This window comes from Coregonus lavaretus (assembly GCF_964263955.1).
Source record: "Coregonus lavaretus genome assembly, chromosome: 26".
NCBI classification, from domain to species: Eukaryota; Metazoa; Chordata; class Actinopteri; order Salmoniformes; family Salmonidae; genus Coregonus; species Coregonus lavaretus.
In genome coordinates, this window is record NC_140013.1 from 25,195,753 (window position 1) to 25,215,439 (window position 19,687).

The 19,687-nt window shown below is 44.5% G+C and overlaps 1 protein-coding gene across 1 annotated transcript in view; it reads right to left on the reverse strand.

The window, feature by feature from the left end:
* LOC311101954 (endothelial cell-selective adhesion molecule-like) overlaps positions 1-19,687 on the reverse strand; it is a gene marked incomplete at its 5' end in the record, with an annotated part of 85,240 nt that overhangs the window by 23,135 nt on the left and 42,418 nt on the right. Inside the window, 1 exon segment of the mRNA XM_084143190.1 lies at positions 5,442-5,587. Within this exon segment, the coding sequence (XP_083999316.1) occupies positions 5,442-5,587 (146 nt within the window).

The following is a 19,687-nucleotide window of genomic DNA, read 5'->3' on the forward strand; positions in this document are numbered from 1 at the left end:
GACCAGAGAGCTGTGTAAGGACATCAGGGATAAAATTGTAGACCTGCACAAGGCTGGGATGGGCTACAGGACAATAGGCAAGCAGCTTGGTGAGAAGGCAACAACTGTTGGCACAATTATTAGAAAATGGAAGAAGTTCAAGATGACGGTCAATCACCCTCGGTCTGGGGCTCCATGCAAGATCTCACCTTGTGGGGCATCAATGATCATGAGGAAGGTGAGGGATCAGACCAGAACTACACGGCAGGACCTGGTCAATGACCTGAAGAGAGCTGGGACCACAGTCTCAAAGAAAACCATTAGTAACACATTACGCCGTCATGGATTAAAATCCTGCAGCGCACGCAAGGTCCCCCTGCTCAAGCCAGCGCATGTCCAGGCCCGTCTGAAGTTTGCCAATGATCATCTGGATGATCCAGAGGAGGAATGGGAGAAGGTCATGTGGTCTGATGAGACAAAAATAGAGCTTTTTGGTCTAAACTTCTTCTTCCTCCGTGTTTGGAGGAAGAAGAAGGATGAGTACAACCCCAAGAACACTATCCAAACCGTGAAGCATGGAGGTGGAAACATCATTCTTTGGGGATGCTTATCTGCAAAGGGGACAGGACGACTGCACCGTATTGAGGGGAGGATGGATGGGGCCATGTATCGCGAGATCTTGGCCAACAACCTCCTTCCCTCAGTAAGAGCATTGAAGATGGGTCGTGGATGGGTCTTCCAGCATGACAACGACCTGAAACACACAGCCAGGGCAACTAAGGAGTGGCTCCGTAAGAAGCATCTCAAGGTCCTGGAGTGGCCTAGCCAGTCTCCAGACCTGAACCCAATAGAAAATATTTGGAGGGAGCTGAAAGTCCGTATTGCCCAGCGACAGCCCCGAAACCTGAAGGATCTGGAGAAGGTCTGTATGGAGGAGTGGGCCAAAATCCCTGCTGCAGTGTGTGCAAACCTGGTCAAGACCTACAGGAAACGTATGATCTCTGTAATTTCAAACAAAGGTTTCTGTACCAAATATTAAGTTCTGCTTTTCTGATGTATCAAATACTTATGTCATGCAATAAAATGCAAATGAATTACTTAAAAATCATACAATGTGATTTTCTGGATTTTTATTTTAGATTCCGTCTCTCACAGTTGAAGTGTACCTATGATAAAAATTACAGACCTCTACATGCTTTGTAAGTAGGAAAACCTGCAAAATCGGCAGTGTATCAAATACTTGTTCTCCCCACTGTATATGTTTTTTGAACATTTTCTATAACTTTCTTTCACTTTCAAAATGTGGAGTAGGTTGTCTGGATGTACAGGAGAAAAATCCATCTTAATCCCTTTCTAGATTTAATTTTAAGGCAGAATTTTTTTTTTTTTTTAAAGTTCAAGGGGGTATAGACTTTCTATAGGCACTGTACTGTACATGCCATTAAGATTAAGATTACTTTATTGGTCAATTGCACACAAGATCCAACCAAAATTTCAATTTCACTTTTAACCCAACCCCACCAAAAGACACACATACAGGTTTTGGAGAGGTGCAGGAGGCTGCCACACAGGGAACCTGATGTTGTAGGGGGTTGCTCAAGGGCAGGCAATGGCATCCAGCTCACTTCCAGACAGATTTTTCCAGTCGGACGTGGGATTCGAACTGGCAACCCTCTCTAACCGCTAGGCTACCTGCCGCATGGCTGAATAGCTAAAATGCCTGTGAGATGTGGCCAGATCTGGGATTACTAGAAGAAGGAGATTGGATTACTGAGAATGGGAGGTTGGTCCGGTACTTCGGAGAACAAACTAAAACTGTATGAAACCTGAGCAGAACCGCTCCCAGCCCTGAAATAATCAACCAGGTTCTTCAACAGTTCAACAGTTTCTTCAACACTAGTCTGTTCCTTCAGACCGCACTCCAACAAATCACCAACTAGAGGGACATAAGACTTCAGGGAAAAGTTCATGAGAAAAGATCCAGCAACAGTGGTTTCTGTGGAAACCATGCATGATGTCTGAGGAAGAGGAGACGGCTTACAAACAGTTGAAGTCGGAAGTTTACATACACCTTAGCCAAATACATTTAAACTCAGTTTTTCACAATTCCTGACATTTAATCCTAGTACAAATTCCCTGTCTTAGGTCAGTTAGGGTCACCACTTTATTTTAATAATAATAATAATATAATAAGAATCAGAAGTATACAAACACTCAATTAGTATTGTCACGCCCTGGCTCTGGGGACTCTCGTATGTTGAGCCAGGGTGTTCATTTGTTTATGTTCTAGTCGTTGTATTTCTATGTTGGCCAGGGTGGCTCCCAATCAGAGAGGGCTGTAGCTCGTTGTCTCTGATTGGGAGTCATACTTAGGTAGCCGTTAGGCATTCATTGTTTGTGGTTTCTCGTTCTTATTTGGTTTGTGTTCAACCGTAGACATCACGTTTTCGTCTGTTGTTTTGATCGTGTGATCATTCTCGAAATAAATATGTTCACCTTCAACGCTGCGCATTGGTCCTCCTCAGACGATCGTGACAGAAGAAACCACCAGAACTGGACCAAGCAGCCTAGTGAGGAGCAGAGTGGGTGGACTTGGGAACAGTGGAGGAAGAGCTTCGACTGGGTCAAGCCGAATGAGGAGCTGAATGGCGGAGATTGGAAGCAGAAGAGCGAGAGTTGGGCGAGAATTATAGAGGCCTGGCCCACGGGGAAGAGAGACTCCCCGAAAATTCTCACGACGTCGGACCAGCAGGAGGCCGCGATAGAGCGGCCCAGCGGGTTGCCAGAGGAGGCCGCCAGGTTACGGGGGCCACTGGTCGAAGAGGGGATGGAGGATGTAGAGGCACGGCGAGAGGTACTGGCGTGTGTTGCCAGTCCAGTCCGGCCTGTTCCTGATCCCCACGTGGGGCCAGTGGTGTGTGTTCCCAGTACGGTCCGGCCTGTTCCTGCCACTCGCACCAAGTCAGTGGTGCGCTTCGTCAGCCCGGCACGGCCCGTTCCTGCTCCCCGCACCAAGTCAGTGGTGCGCTTCGTCAGCCCAGCTCGGCCCGTTCCTGCTCCCCGCACCAAGTCAGTGGTGCGCTTCGTCAGCCCGGTCCGGCTCGCTCCTGCTCCCCGCACCAAGTCAGTGGTGCGTTTCGTCAGCCCGGCGCGGCCCGTTCCTGCTCCCCGCACCAAGTCAGTGGTGCGCTTCGTCAGCCCGGTCCGGCCCGTTCCTGCTCCCCGCACCAAGTCAGTGGTGCGCTTCGTCAGCCCGGCTCGGCCCGTTCCTGCTCCCCGCACCAAGTCAGTGGTGCGCTTCGTCAGCCCGGCTCGGCCCGTTCCTGCTCCCCGCACCAAGTCAGTGGTGTGCTTCGTCAGCCCAGTCCGGCCTGTCCCTGCTCCACGCACCAAGCCTACGGTGTGCGTCGTCAGCCTGGTAAGGCCCGTTCCTCCTCCACGCACCAAGCCAGGGGTGCGCGTCGTCAGTCCAGCACAACCCGTGCCTGGGTCACCGGTGCCTGGTAAGGTCCCGGTCAACTGCTCCACTACGGAGCTGAAGCTATCCGCTCCACCAGTGTGCAGTCCAGCTCCGGTCAGCAGGGCCAGACCGGACCAGGGGTACTTTGGGGGTTTAGAGAAGGAGTGGGGGTCATGTCCGGAGCCGGATCCGCCGCCGAGGCGGAGTGCCCACCCGGTCCCTCCCCTGTTGTGTTTGGTTGGCGCGGTCGGAGTCCGCGCCTTTGGGGGGGGGTACTGTCACGCCCTGGCTCTGGGGACTCTCGTATGTTGAGCCAGGGTGTTCATTTGTTTATGTTCTAGTCGTTGTATTTCTATGTTGGCCAGGGTGGCTCCCAATCAGAGAGGGCTGTAGCTCGTTGTCTCTGATTGGGAGTCATACTTAGGTCGCCGTTAGGCATTCATTGTTTGTGGTTTCTTGTTCTTATTTGGTTTGTGTTCAACCGTAGACATCACGTTTTCGTCTGTTGTTTTGATCGTGTGATCATTCTCGAAATAAATATGTTCACCTTCAACGCTGCGCATTGGTCCTCCTCCTTAGACGATCGTGACAAGTATTTGGTAGCATTGCCTTTAAATTGTTTAACTTGGGTCAAACGTTTCGGGTAGCCTTCCACAAGATTCCCACAATAAGTTGGGTGAATTTTGGCCCATTCCTCCTGACAGAGCTGGTGTAACTGAGTCAGGTATGTAGGCCTCCTTGCTCGCACACGCCTTTTCAGTTCTGCCCACACATTTTCTATAGGATTGAGGTCAGGGCTTTGTGATGGCCACTCCAATACCTTGACTTTGTTGTCCTTAAGCCATTTTGCCACAACTTTGGAAGTATGCTTGCGGTCATTGTCCATTTGGAAGACCCAGTTGCGACCAAGTTTTAACTTCCTGACTGATGTCTTGAGATGTTGCTTCAATATATCCACATAATATTCCTTCCTCATGATGCCATCTATTTTGTGAAGTACACCAGTCCCTCCTGCAGCAAAGCACACCCACAGCATGATGCTGCCACCCCCGTGCTTCACGGTTGGGATGGTGTTCTTCGGCTTGCAAGCGTACCCCTTTTTCCTCCAAACATAACGATGGTCATTATGGCCAAACAGTTCTATATTTGTTTCATCAGACCAGAGGACATTTCTCCAAAAAGTACGATCTTTGTCCCCATGTGCAGTTGCAAATCTGGCTTTTTTATGGCGGTTTTGGAGCAGTGGCTTCTTCCTTGCTGAGCGGCCTTTCAGGTTATGTCGATATAGGACTAGTTTTACTGTGGATATAGATACTTTTGTACCTGTTTCCTCCAGCATCTTCACAAGGTCCTTTGCTGTTGTTATGGGATTGATTTGCACTTTTCGCACCAAAGTACGTTCATCTCTAGGAGACAGAACGCGTCTCCTTCCTGAGCGGTATGACGGCTGCGTGGTCCCATGGTGTTTATACTTGCATACTATTGTTTGTACAGATGAATGTGGTACCTTCAGGCGTTTGGAAATTTCTCCCAAGGATGAACCAGAATTGTGGAGGTCTACAAATATTTTGGTCTACACAAGTTTTGTTTGACTTCTTTTCATTTTCCCATGATGTTAAGCAAAGAGGCACTGAATTTGAAGGTAGGCCTTGAAATACATACACAGGTACACCTCCAATTGACTCAAATTATGTCAATTAGCCTATCAGAAGCTTCTAAAGCCATTACATCATTTTCTGGAATTTTCCAAGCTGTTTAAAGGCACAGTCAACTTAGTGTATGTAAACTTCTGACCCACTGGAATTGTGATACAGTGAATTATAAGTGAAATAATCTGTCTGTAAACAATTGTTGGGAAAATTACTTGTGTCATGCACAAAGTAGATGTCCTAACCGACTTGCCAAAACTATAGTTTGTTAACAAGAAATGTGTGGAGTGGTTGAAAAACTAGTTTTAATGACTCCAACCTGAGTGTATGTAAACTTCCGACTTCAACTGTACCTGCTTGGAGTCGTTGGCCATGAAGTTCCAGATGACGCTGTTCCTGCCGATATCAGATGTGGGGCTGTACCAGCCCTGCAGGACCACCATCTGACCCTTCACCACCTCTATCTCTCTTCTGGGCATCTCCACCCGCTGGGAGTCACCTGGACACAGCAAACACACAGAGACACAGTCACGAAAACTCACCTGACACAGCATCAACACACAGCCGGTTCCAATACACTCCCTACCCCTAACCCCTTCGCGCTAACCCTTCAGTGTTTGCATATGTGAAGGCTCTGGATACGTATAAGTTGTGAAGATTCCACCATATTGCTTCCACAGATCTGCCAACATTGAACGGTTAAAGGAAGGGATAGGGAGTGAATTGCAATCAACAAAACTCTTCCAATCTAGTCAGTTCAGTTTTATATACACAAGTATGATGTCACTTGTCACTAGGGCTGTGACGGTCATGGAATTGTGGATGACGGTTATTGGTCAGACAAATAACCATAGTCACCATAATAACCATTAAGACGCACATTTTCTCCTCTCCTGACTGCTGGTGCTACTGTTGCAGGGAGGGGGGCGTTGCCTAGACAACGGATGACTCGTTTGCTACAACGCCTTGCTTGTTTTCAGCAAGGAGCAACAAAGTTTCATCATGTTGTAGAGTCCATGTTACAGCAGAAATGGACTCAACCACACGAATGCCTGGCCGTCCCGTCTTCAGTCAGCTGTTCGTTCCACAATAAATTATAGTCTTCATCCATAACCGTTGGTTACACAGTCATTATGCCACAGGGTGCTTCACATAATGGCCGAGCCTTGAAGCCCATGAAAGTCAACCTAAGAGGTCAGGAGCAAAAATCACATTTAGGTCTTCCTTGACATCTTCTTGACATCTGCATAGCCCTCTCTTGCAATCTGTTTGTATTCAGCTTTCATAATTCAAAACTGCTACTGGTAATCCCCCTAACACTACAAACACTGGCCAGACATAAACCTGCAAAGCCCAGATGAGATCAATGGAAGGGGAAGACGGAGCACATTAAAAAAATGAGATTAAAAGCAGAATAATGACTGTGCCTTGATTAATAGTGGATTAAATTATGTCATCCCCTACAGCTGATTGAGAGGGCTTTTACGTAACCTGGGCAACATTCAGCTGGACTCGGCTCCACAGAGGTTCTGACAGACCAAAATGGAGATCACAGATCCAACGGGCGGCAGGTAGTCTAGTGGGTAAGAGCGTTGTGCCAGTAACCGAAAGGTCGCTGGTTCTAATCCCTGAGCCGACTAGGTGAAAAATCTGTCGATGTGCCCTTGAGCAAGGCACTTAACCCTAATTGCTCCTGTAAGTCGCTCTGGATAAGAGCGTCTGTTAAATGACTAAAATGTAAATGTAAATGTAACAAATCAATAATTGACCCACATTTGGGATGTTGTGCTATGTTACCAGAGTTCTGTTTGTTCCTGTGTAGTCAGACTGTGATGAGTGTGATGGAAGGAGTCAGGCGCAGGAGGGTAATCACCGAATACAGAGTTTATTCCTTCGTTACACAAAATACGCTGGAATAGCAACAAACGAAACATGCACAGGGGAAGCTATCTACCCTGGCAACAAAATGGTACGAGTAGCTCCACCGAGCTACACTACTCTCACATTCAAACAATCACCCACAAGGACAAGGGGGCAGAGGGAACACTTATACACGGACTAATGAGGGGATTAGAACCAGGTGTGTGTGATTGACAAGACAAGACAAATGTGATGATGATAATTGGGGCGGCAGTGGTTAGTAAGTCGGTGACGACGAATGCCGAAGCCTGCCCGAACAAGGAGGGGAGGCAGCCTCGGCGAAAGTCGTGACACAGACAACCCTGAATTGTTTGCAGTAAACTTGGAACTATAACATAGTTATATTGATGATATAGCCTACAGAACAGCCAACCACCTCAAACAAAATGACACTTTTCAGAAAAAAAATTATAAAATACATTCATAAGCTTACCTAGAGCATTTGAGACATTTGGGATATCCAAAAATACATAAGATAAAGTCAAACATTTAAGTTGATTGAACTTTCTAAAGAGACATACGCTAATGTCAAGCATTAGAAATGATTGGAATATCTGGATATGCATAAAATAATCTCAAGCATTTAGCTGATTGAACTGTTGGAGAACTGAAGTGCTCACTAGTTCAAATTTAACAACCAGGTCTAGCCCATATCTCCTACTAAAAAATATCAAGACTATATGCCAAGAAATAACCCATATAACTACACTTAGGACAATCATAAAGACATAAAGAAAGGGGATACCTAGTCAGTTGTACAACTGAATGCATTCAACTGAAATGTGTCTTCCGCATTTAACCCAACCCCTCTGAATCAGAGAGGTGCGGGGGGCTGCCTTAATCGACTTCCACGTCATCGGTGCCCAGGGAACAGTGGGTTAACTGCCTTGCTCAGGGGCAGAACGACAGATTTTTACCTTGACAGCTCGAGAATTCGATCAAGCAAACTTTCGGTTACTGGCCCAACATTCCTACCCACCAGGCTACCTGCCGCAGAGCAATAAAACCTAAAATATCATCCAGCAGCCTACAACAAAAGCATTGAAAATAGGTAGAGGAAGAAGAGGCAGATGATAAAATGAAGGTGGAGAGGAGAAGTAGAGGAGCATGGAGAGTTGGAATGAGAAAGATCGGATGATGAGAATTGAATGAAAATTAAATGAGAGAGATAAGAGAAGGAGAAATAGAGGAGAGAGATTAAACTAGAGTATGGTGGTGGGCAGGCTTACTCACAGGGTGCCGGCCAGTCCCCTGAGCTGGTCAGCTGAAGATGGATCATCTGATCCCAACAATCGGAGTCCCCCCGATCCGCCAGCTTGGTGCTAGGTCCCACACACACACACAGAATAACCCCGCTCCACACACGGACAGACAACCCCCTCAGCGTGACGTGACGAGGGTCTCAAATCCCTAGTTCACATAAACACTAACCATATAAGAGGAGGGTCTTAACCCCCAGTCCCCATAAATGCAAATCCACACACACAAGAGGGACAAGTCCGCACACACACATACATCTAGCTAGGCTAGGGGGTGCTCAACAGCTGCAGTGTGACTGCACACCGGTTACTTTCTTTCTGGAATTAAAGTGTATTCAGCTGGGCAAATTAGAGAGAGAGGGAGAGAGTGACAGAGAGAGAGAGCACGAGCGAGAGTGATAGAGAAGGAGGGGGAGAGAGAGAGAGCGCAACTGGGCATCGGTCTGACGTAAGTGCTGGCATCTTGTTCTGGGCTTATAGTTGCAGTGACTCTATGCTTTCTTATTGCCCCTGGTATCATGTGACCCCATTGCTATGGTGTCGTTTGTTTAATTTCTGCCGTGAAGCACCTATTGACTAATCCCTAAACAATTGCTAGCTCAATCCTTCAACCCTGACTCTTGCTTCACCTAACCCAAGTACAGCAGCTCAGCTGGACAGCTAGGCTAACACGTGGTCACTTTGACAACCGTCTCTGCTGCTAGCTGTTGCTATGACTGGATTCTCATTCTCATATTTGCAGCTTTAGTTACATTAAATTACAGTTTTTTAGGAAATGTTTGCACAACAAAAATGTAAACAACTGAAATATTACATTTACATAAGTATTCAGACCTTTTACTCAGTACATTGTTGAAACACCTTTGGCAGCGATTACAGCCTCGAGTCTTCTTGGGTATGACGCTACAACCTTGGCACACCTGTATTTCGGGAGTTTCTCCCATTCTTCTCTGCAGATCCTCTCAAGCTCTGTCAGGTTGGATGGGGAGCGTCGCTGCACAGCTATTTTCAGGTCTCTCCAGAGATGTTAGATCGGATTCAAGTCCAGGCTTTGGCTGGGCCACTCAAGGACATTCAGAGACTTGTCCCGAAGCCACTCCTGCGTTGTCTTGGCTGTGTGCTTAGGGTCGTTGTCCTGTTGGAAGGCGAACCTTCGCCCCAGTCTGAGGTCCTGAGTGCTCTGGAGCAGGTTTTCATCAAGGATCTCTCTGTACTTTGCTCCGTTCATCTTTGCCTCAATCCTGACTAGTCTCCCAGTCCCTGCCACTGAAAAACATCCCCACAGTATGATGCTGCCACCACCATGCTTCACCATAGGGATAGTGCCAGGTTTACTCCATACGTGATGCTTGGCATTCAGGCCAAAGAGTTCAATCTTGGTTTCATCAGACCAGAGAATCTTGTTTCTCATAGTCTGAGAGTCTTTAGGTGCCTTTTGGCAAACTCCAAGTGGGCTGTCATGTGCCTTTTACTGAGGAGTGGCTTCCATCTGGCCACTACCATAAAAGGCCTGATTGGTGGAGTGCTGCAGAGATGGTTATCCTTCTGGAAGGTTCTCTCATCTCCACAGAACAACTCTGGAGCTCTGTCAGGTTCTTGGTCACCTCCCTGACCAAGGCCCTTCTCCCACGATTGCTCAGTTTGGCCGGGCGGCCAGCTCTAGGAAGAATCTTGGTGGTTCCAAACTTCTTCCATTTAAGAATGATGGAAGCCACTGTGTTCTTGGGGACCTTCAATGCTGCAGATATTGTTTGAAAAAAAAAAAAAACCTGTTTTCACTGTCATTATGCGGTATTGTGTGTAGATTACTGAGTATTTTTTATTTATTTTTTCATTTTAGAATAAGGCTGTAACGTAACAAAATGTGGAAAAAGTGAAGGGTTCTAAATACTTTCCGAAGGCACTGTATGTGTATGAAAACCGTTGTCAAATGTGAAAAAAATGTTCATTCACATTTACCACAAAAACCAAGGTATGAATACTGTTGTGTGCACGTTTTGTTAATCATCTGTATAATTATTATTTTTGTTTTCACAGAATTCCCCCTCCCTACACCGCTGATGAATATAACTGGAAACCTGTTCGATGACCATGCACTGCAAAATCATTCTGGCTATGGATACGAAGGATATCAACACATTAACATATACTGATTGAACTTGGAGCTCTGCTGGGAGTTTACCTCATATTACAATTTTTGACTTCTGCTTTGCCACTAAAATCATAATAAACACTGACAACTAAAATATTGTGCTATTGTTGTTATTGTTACGCTGATTAATAATAATAACAATAATAATAACAATAATAATAATGGGGGGGCGTAAAAAATGAACCCCAAAAGGTTATTCGAGCAACAATTGAAGGTGGTTATAGAGGTTCCCCCACAGTTTCAATTTGAAGAACCCCTAAAAGAACTTCCAGGAATCTTTTCTTTTTATATTTTTTTCTAAGAGTGTATAGGAATATTAAGAATATATGACTGTTCTTCCTCCTATGGGAAAATAGATGTAGGATGTGATTGGATTAGGATGGATTGAATTTTTATCATAGGATTCACAGGGGACATACCAATGGGAACAATTCTATACAACTATGTACAGTTAAGTCTAAGCCCTCCAGACTTTTGGGGGATAATAATACAGTGTATCCTAATGCGAACGAGTATTGGACTGTGTTGTAGATTAGAATGATGATGAATTGGGAATGGTTATTTTAAATGATACACTCCGCCTTAATGCAGGATAATGCTCTATATTCCGTTGACTATTCTTGCGCTTCTTCTTGGACTAGGTTTATCCTCGGAACTGTGTCATTCAATTGTTTATTAAATGAAGGAAAATCTTCCCTAATCCCCAGCTCTGTCTCCACTCTCCATCTGGGTTGTGTGTTGCTGCAGACAGATGAGACACACTGGAAGGTGTGGATATGGATATCATCATGAATCTACATCAATCAACAGATAAACCCTTGAAAAGCTGTCACTGCAGAACACAATGTAGCCAGGGCATCACTGTCAACTGTCTTTGTTTAATAACTACCATGTTTTTATATTAACAATGTGGGTATCTTTTTTTGTAAAGATGTGTCCTGCCTATGAAATACAACTAGACTCATCTGTTCCCCAAAAATGTAAGACAGACAGGCATTAGTATAGCGGGCCTTTTTGTCATATTAAAAATAGTAAAATGGAGAGTTCTAAAATCCGTGGAAAAAATATCTCAGCAAATACTGTCATGGTCATGTCAAGCTGGTAGCCTGATCCGCTGAGAATATGTCTCAGTTACCATGAGCAGCCAAGAGGGGACAGCAAATCTTTATGAGAATCACCAACTAAGCAACAGACTGGAATCACATGGATGTAGTGGAGTAATTTGATATCAATGGCCAATGTTTAGTAGCCTGGTAACTCATACTGAATTTAATTTCACTGCTCTATCTATCGCTAGACTGCCATCATAGAAGTCCTTTTCTGCTGACATCAAAGTGAGGGGCGTTGTACAAAACAAGTCATCAGCGATTGGATCGTCTCTAACCAATGAGAGTATCAAAGCCAATGACTACTCCCTAAACGCAGCTCTACCCATGTGTGCTCAGGCTCTTGCCCAACCCATCGGTTTCAGGGACCAATCAAAACGGTTTGGATGTGTTCACATTCGAGGAGTCGTCGGGGAGGAGATCAAATCCAGACTCATCATGGAGGAGAAACATTAGCGGGCGTGGCGTTTGGCTGGAGCGATGTGGATGGGTAGCCAGTCAAAACATGTAGTGCCTCCATCTTTAGATGATCAATAATCCATGATAGTAATTCAATTATATCCAAGCAAGTATGTTAAAAATATAGGCTTAACATCTGAAATCCACAATGAAAAACAACAAACCAATATTCCCTACGTTTTGAACACCATCAGTACAACATATGCTCCTTGAAAAATACAAATTGCTTATAAGACAATCAAATGATTCCAGTCCTTTGCTGAAACACACAACCATGCCCACCCTCCAGCCCTCAAGCCTAGGGGCCGAAGATAAACCGACTCTCATTAAACAAAACCACTCTATCTTTCACTATAATCTCTCTTTTCACCATAGTCTTTATCTCCCGAGGGTCCTGTGTTCAAGTTACAGCACCCCCCTCCCACTCTCTCTCTCTCCCTCTCCTCTTCTGTGCTGACTGAGACAGCCTTCAAAAGAACCACTAATCTGAAGCTGCTGGTGAAAGTTGCAGCACCACGCTCAAGGAGGGGCTAAAGGTACAGGAGAGAGGGAAGGATTCACAGGGGACTGACTAGACGAGACTGACAGCACAGTGAGTGGCAGGGTGGCTACAGTTTATAACTGGTTTGTGACCGATGTAACATTTCAGACTGAGTGGCATTCAATGATTGGAAAACATGAGGCTTTATTATGAAATGTGTCCTGACAGTCCACAGTCCACAAAGCTAAACCTGTGTTTGGCTATGTAAAAAGAGGATTAAGGTAAAGTGAGAGCACAGGATGTTGGTAGCACCTTAATTGGGGAGGACGGGCTCATGGTAATGGCTGGAGCGGAATAGGTGGAACGGTATGCCATTCGCTCCGTTCCAGCCATTATTATGAGCCACTCTCCCCTCAGCAGCCTCCACTGAGTGAGAGGTATATGGGGGTTGAGTTGGGTTCTGGATGGTGCGGAGGCAGTTAGTGATGTAGGACAATGAGATAACCCTCTTTGTGGAAGACTGTGTGCATATACTGTATGTGTCTGACCCCCACGGCTTCAAACAGATGGTGCTTAAATAATAAATATTTGGAGGAGGCTCCTTTAAATTGGATTACATTAGCGTAATCTCTGCAGCTATTTTAAACCATTTTGAGTATGCTATCTCATCACAGGAGCTTTAATCTTTCTAAAGTTTTGATTGTGTTCAAATTGATTTTGCATGCACACATGGGCTCTAACTCCCACACCCCCTCTGTCTCTGTCTCTCCACCACATACAGTCCTGGTGTACTCTCTCTCTTTCCCTCTCCTTACTGTCTCTCTCCCTCTCTCTCTCCGTACTGTCTCTCCCTCTCCCTCTCTCCCTCTCCCTCTCTCCCTCTCCGTACTGTTTCTCCCTCTCTCTCTCCTTACTGTCTCTCCCTCTCTCTCTCCTTACTGTCTCTCCCTCTCTCTCTCCGTACTGTCTCTCCCTCTCTCTCTCTCCGTACTGTCTCTCCCTCTCTCCCTCTCCCTCTTTCTCTCTCAAATACCACTAAATCACATTATTCATTTATTAATGGAAAAGCACCTTAAGGAAGAGCACTTCAGGGAGAGAAAAAATATTTCACCAGCAAAGCTGATTTTTGATTCATGCCAGTGAGAGCTAAAATCAAAATTGTTCAGGTCTTTAACCCTGTAAGGAGAGGTTGGATACAGGCAGGTTGTAGGAGAGGTCATGGAATACAGCATTACAGGGACGTCAAAAGGACCAGGCTTTTGGGTCAGCCCTGAATCTTTTGCGCTGCTGCGATGGTGTAAAATAATTGAAGTCAACTGAATGCGCCGCCTAGTTCATGGTTAGCGGTCGCGACAAATAGAGCAATGCAGATCTTCTCTACACACACACACACAACTATTCCCTGATGTTTTCCTCAACTTTCCAATACTTTTCTTATGCATTTCAGTCACATAGCATTGCATAGACTCCCATACAACAAGACATAAAAGGTGTGAAAAACATAGAAAGCTACTTTTGTTTGGAGTGGGTATCATATATCAATTTCTTCATAGGAATGGGGAGAATAAGATAAGACTATTAAAACCTTTGCCACCCCAAAGTGGACATGTTTCCGCTGGCCCATGTGGTGAGATGCATGATTGATGTTGAAATAGCCCTCTATGGCTTCAGAGACTCTATGAAGCTATGAAACCACAATGGGCAATTCTATTAAACACTAAACGGGACTGAAAGAGGACCACCGTCCAAATCTCCTCACTGCTTGTGGCACTAGGACACAGTCCCCCTCCCTATATCAATCTCTGTGCCAGACTCACTATTCCCCACACACACAGAGACACAGGCAGATGGATTTGACTTGAATAATGCATTGCGGCTAATCCCAATAAGAGAGATGGAAATCAACGTGAAGGAAAGGAGCTTCCCCTTGATCACCGTGATGACTGTTAGCTCATGACCGTTACATCATCATTAACGACAAGATCATGACCACTACAACGGTTAATATTCATATCTCCATTGATCACTGTCATAGACCACAAGCCATTACCTACTTACACTGATAAAAGATAGAGTGAGTTGTAGAACATAGTGGATAGGGCTTGAATTAAGACCGTATTTAGTAACAATAGACAGTAATCCTTCATTCTTCACATATAAAGAGAGATCCTGTAGGCTGAAGACAGAGGTCAGTTTTGACTGATGGTATTCTACTATGGTGCCTTTTGGAGGGTAACTTGTCTGTTCCACTCTACAGGACTGAGGCTGTCCAACAGTCAAACCTCTGTGTTTGGGCCTCTGTAACCTTTGCACGATGCTGCTCCTGTTTACTTAGTGCCTCGTCTTTTCATCTTTGTTTACATTAATATTTCTGCTTGGAAACAGACTGCCTGCATGCCTCTCTGTCATACAGTCTTGGAAGCTTTGACATCTAACATGGAACATTTATCACACCCTCCAGCCAGAAAGACATGAGACAGAGGAGAGGAAAGGGAGGCACACACACTCTGATCACAGAGGTGTAAAAGGATGGATATGTTGAAGCTTTGATCAGTGTAGATTCCTCACCAGGGATATGGCAGGGATATGAGGCGTTTTGATGTAAACAGATACACTACAATACGGCAGCCATGCCCTCTGATAAGTGCTTAATACCATTGTGACAACGACATTGAAGGCTGAGCTGAATAAATAACCATTTGCAATGGGAAAATGCATTATGTGTGTGTGTATGTGTGTGTATGCGTGTGTAGGCGTTTGGGGGCGGCAGGTGGCCTAGCGGTTAGCGCATTGATGCCAGCAAGCGAACGGTTGCCAGTTCGAATCTCCGAGCTAACAAGGTGAAAGAAAATCTGTATTTCTGCTATTATGCAAGGCAGTTAACCCCCCACAATGGCAGCACCTCTGTGATTCAGAGGGGTTGGGTTGAAAGTCAAGTTTTTGTTGGACAATGTATGCAATTGACAATAAAAAGACATTCAATCATTTTTATCCTGTAATGTGTGTAAGCAATCGGGATCTGTCATGTGTTTCCCTGTGAGAGGGCCGCAGTGCTGACAGGCTGACTTGTGACAGAGTGACAGAGAGAGTCAGTGCTGGCTGGGAAAGTCTGTCTCTGCCTCGCCACTTCTCTTCCTAAGTGGCTATCACACCGTGGAGCCCTGTGGAGCACGGCACAGCTTAATGCAGGCCTGTAATTAAGAAGCTGTGTGATCTGATTTCAGATTTCCGCTGAGCTCTTATCTGAGAGGAATTACAGGGCCCATCATGCAATACTCGAAAGTCTCTCAAGCATAGAAAACATGAGATATTTGCATGCATGTCACAATGTTTTACAATATTACAGCGATTTTGAAAATGAAAGAGAAGATGAAAGAGATGTTGCCTTTGAAGGGGGTAGTGTGCTGATGGGGAAGCAGACACCCCACCACAACGTCTTAGAAGCTGCCAGGGAACAACCTTTCTCCTCAGTGACGGTAAGCGGCACCTTCCTCTCCATTGTCAGGCAGGGTGGGCCAGGAAACCAGCAGGAGACTTCAGGAGAGGAGAAGGTCAGGAGGTAGGAGCAGAAACAAAAGGCCTGCAGCCAGGCAGCTGCCTCCATAGAGTTATGGCTTCCTCCGGATGACTCTATGTTGCTCCAGACGGGGAGGTGTGTGTACGTTCAGCCCTTGAACACAATAGAGTAGCCTTTCAGAACCTCAAGAACATGACCTATGGCAGCAGGACAAATATCTACATTGCGTATGAGTATTTAACCTAGAGAGGGGGTGGATGACAAATCTAAACACAGGAATCTTGCCCTCAGTTCCACTTACACACTGAATCCACAAAGTCATTAATTTGTATTCATCCTTAATCCTGTTGTGGATACTAAGAATTTCATAGTATTCTTAGTAATATATGCCAGGCCAAGGAATAACCCTTCAGCTGATCCTTTAGAAGGTTCCTCCTTGATTATTCCTTGAATTTCACCGACTGTGTGTATCAGATCTTCTGTTTGGAATTCTAGCCTAAATATTTCAGTATTTTGGATTTGCACAAATACAGTAGGCCTATACGGTCAATATGTTTACTGTAAAGGACAACTATTGGCTATGTGGGCACAAGCTACTATCAGAATTCAGGTCAGTGTCAGTTTGACAAGAATACATGTTCCCGGCAGCTCAAGTCATGTTCATGACTCCATGATGTCTCCAGTCCACGGAAATTAGGTCATTAAAAATGAACACTACACTGTGGAAGCCAGGGATTATATACACTGAGCATACCAAACATTAGGAACACCGTCCTTATACTGAGTTGCATCCCCCTTTTGCCCTTTAGTACAGTCTCAATTCGTTGGGGTATGGACTGTTCGAATACACAATCCATGTCTCAATTGTCTCTAGGTTTAAAAATCCCTCTTTAACCTGTCTCCTCCCCTTCATCTACACTGATTGAAGTGGATTTAACAAGTGACATCATTAAGGGATCATAGCTTTTACCTGGATTCACCTGGTCAGTCTATGTCATGGAAAGACCAGGTGTCTTTAATGTTTTGTATACTCAGTGTATATTGATATTCTATTTGACCACCAAAACAACACAGGTATTGGTCAATCATGGATGGATGTCGAACAAGGCAGTCCTCATTAGATACATGGTAAACATCTCACATCACCGATAGAGATAAAGACTGAGATATGGTGGAGGAGTTTGAGTGAGGATAGATAGAGAGTGTGGGTTGAGGAACGGTGTGGGGGTTTATACGTGAATCATGGTGAGAGACAAATGAGAGATGTGATGATTTATTGTTATCTAGATAAAATATAGTGTGTGATGAAAGCCCTGAGGAGACAGGCATCCAAGCTAACAACAAACGTTCCCACAACTTTGGAGAACATTCCCTTAAGAGTCTAATTAGGTCATTAACCAACGTTTTCATTGGAATGTTCCCATGATGTGCAAGGAATGTTTCCAAGAGACCGTTCCCTTAATGTCAAATAGAACTTACCCAGAATGTGGTTACCATGTTCTTAGAACTTAAGATAAAATGTTCTAAACACGTTTCATGGGAATGTTGCAAGAACATTCATGTGTCCAGTTTTCTGTGGGTTTGGAGAATATTCCATCAACGTCCCACCAAACATATACAGAACATGGTTGCCATGTTCTCACAATATAATATATTAATGTTCTAGACACGTTAAATAAGAACGTTGCAAGAACATTCATGTGTCAGTTTTCAGTGGGTTTGAAGAATATCCCATGAATCTTCCATCAATGTCCCACCAAAAATACACAGAACATGGTTGCCATGTTCTCAGAATATAAGATATTAATGTTCTAGACACGTTTCATGGGAATGTTGCAATAACATTTGTGTCCAAAGAATTCATTACACATCACGTCTTTTTACTGTAGCCGAGCCAATCAAGCCCTTGATTGGTGAACCACTGATCCATTCATAGCTCTTTGACTGTTGACAAGGTTAGGGATACTCACACACACAGTGCTTTTAACATAGTGTTTTCAACTTACAGTGCTTTCAGAAAGTATTCATACCCCTTGATTTATTCCACATTTTGTTGTGTTACAGCCTGAATTCAAAATGGAATAAATATATGTTTTACTAACACATCTACACACAATACCCCATAATAAAGAAGTGAAAACATGTTTTTAGAAAGTTTTGCTAATGTATTGAAAACTAAATACAAAATATCTAATTTACATAAGTATTCACACCCCTTTGCTATGACACTCAAAATTGAGCTCAGGTGCATCTAATTTCCTTTGATCATCCTTGAGATGTCACTACAACTTCATTGGTGTCCACCTGTGGCCAACTCAATTGTTTGGACATGATTTAGAAAGAAACACACCTGTCTATAAGGTCCCACAGATGACAGTGCATGTCAGAGCAGAAACTATACCATGAAGTCCAAGGAACTGTCCTTAGATCTCTGAGATAGAATTGTGATGAGGCATATATCTGGGGAAGGGTATAAAACAATTTCTAGAGTGTTGAACGTTTCCAAGAGCACTGTGGTCTCCATCATTGGGAAATTGAAAAAATATGGAACTACCCAGACTCTGCCTAGAGGTGGCCATCCGACCAAACTGAGCAACCGGGCAAGAAGGACCTTGGTCATGGAGATGGGAGAACCTGCCAAAATGATGAGTCTCTACAGCATTTAACCAATCTGGGCTTTATGAGAGAGAGGCCAGATGTAAGCCAGTCCTGAGAAAAAGGCACATGACAGCACACCTGGAGTTTGCAAAAAGGCACTTGAAAGACTCTGAGTGCATAAGGCACAATATTATGTGGTCTGATGAGACAAAAAAATTACTCTTTGGCCTGAATGCAAAGCGCTATGTCTGGAGAAAACCAAGCACAGCTCATCACCCGTCTAACACCATCCCTAGCGTGAAGTATGGTGGTGGTGGCAGCATCATGCTATGGGGATGCTTTTCAGTGGCAGGAACTGGGAGACTGGTAAGGATAGAGGGAAAAATGAATGGATACATGCAAATCCTTGATGAGAACCTGCTTCAGAGTGCAAACTACCTTAGACTGAGGCAAACATTTACGTTCCACCAGGACAATGACCCCAAGCATACAGCCAAATAAACGCTGGAATGGCTTCAGAACAAGAATGTGAAAGTCCTTGAGTGGCCCAGCCAAAGCCCAGACTTTAATCGCATTGAAAATCTGTGGAAAGACTTGAAGATTGCTGCTCCTCACTGCTCCCCATCTAACTTAACAGAGCTTGAGAAAATCTACAAGGAAGAATGGGAGAAAATCCCCAAATCCAGATGTGCAAAGCTGATACAGACATACCCAAGACGACTCAAAAATTTAGTTAGAACACTTGGAAATATTATTTATGAATCTTTGTGCCTTTGTGCATGACATTCAGATGATTTTTCAGGGTTGATGTGGTGTTTCTGGATGAAGAGATCAATGCTGCCTGCAGAGTTTGCATTTGACTAAAATGTTGTTTTCTTTCTCCTCAATTAAGTCAAAAATAACAGGAGCATTTCCACAAGGAAAAGGTTAAGCTGGGTAACAACACAGCTGCTATATTTCTTAAATTTTCGGCTTTACAATAGCCTACAGCATGAATTCCATTAGCATGAGACAAGGCTTTAAAAATAACTATATATATTTATCTACATACAGTGAGGGAAAAAAAGTATTTGATCCCCTGCTGATTTTGTACGTTTGCCCACTGAG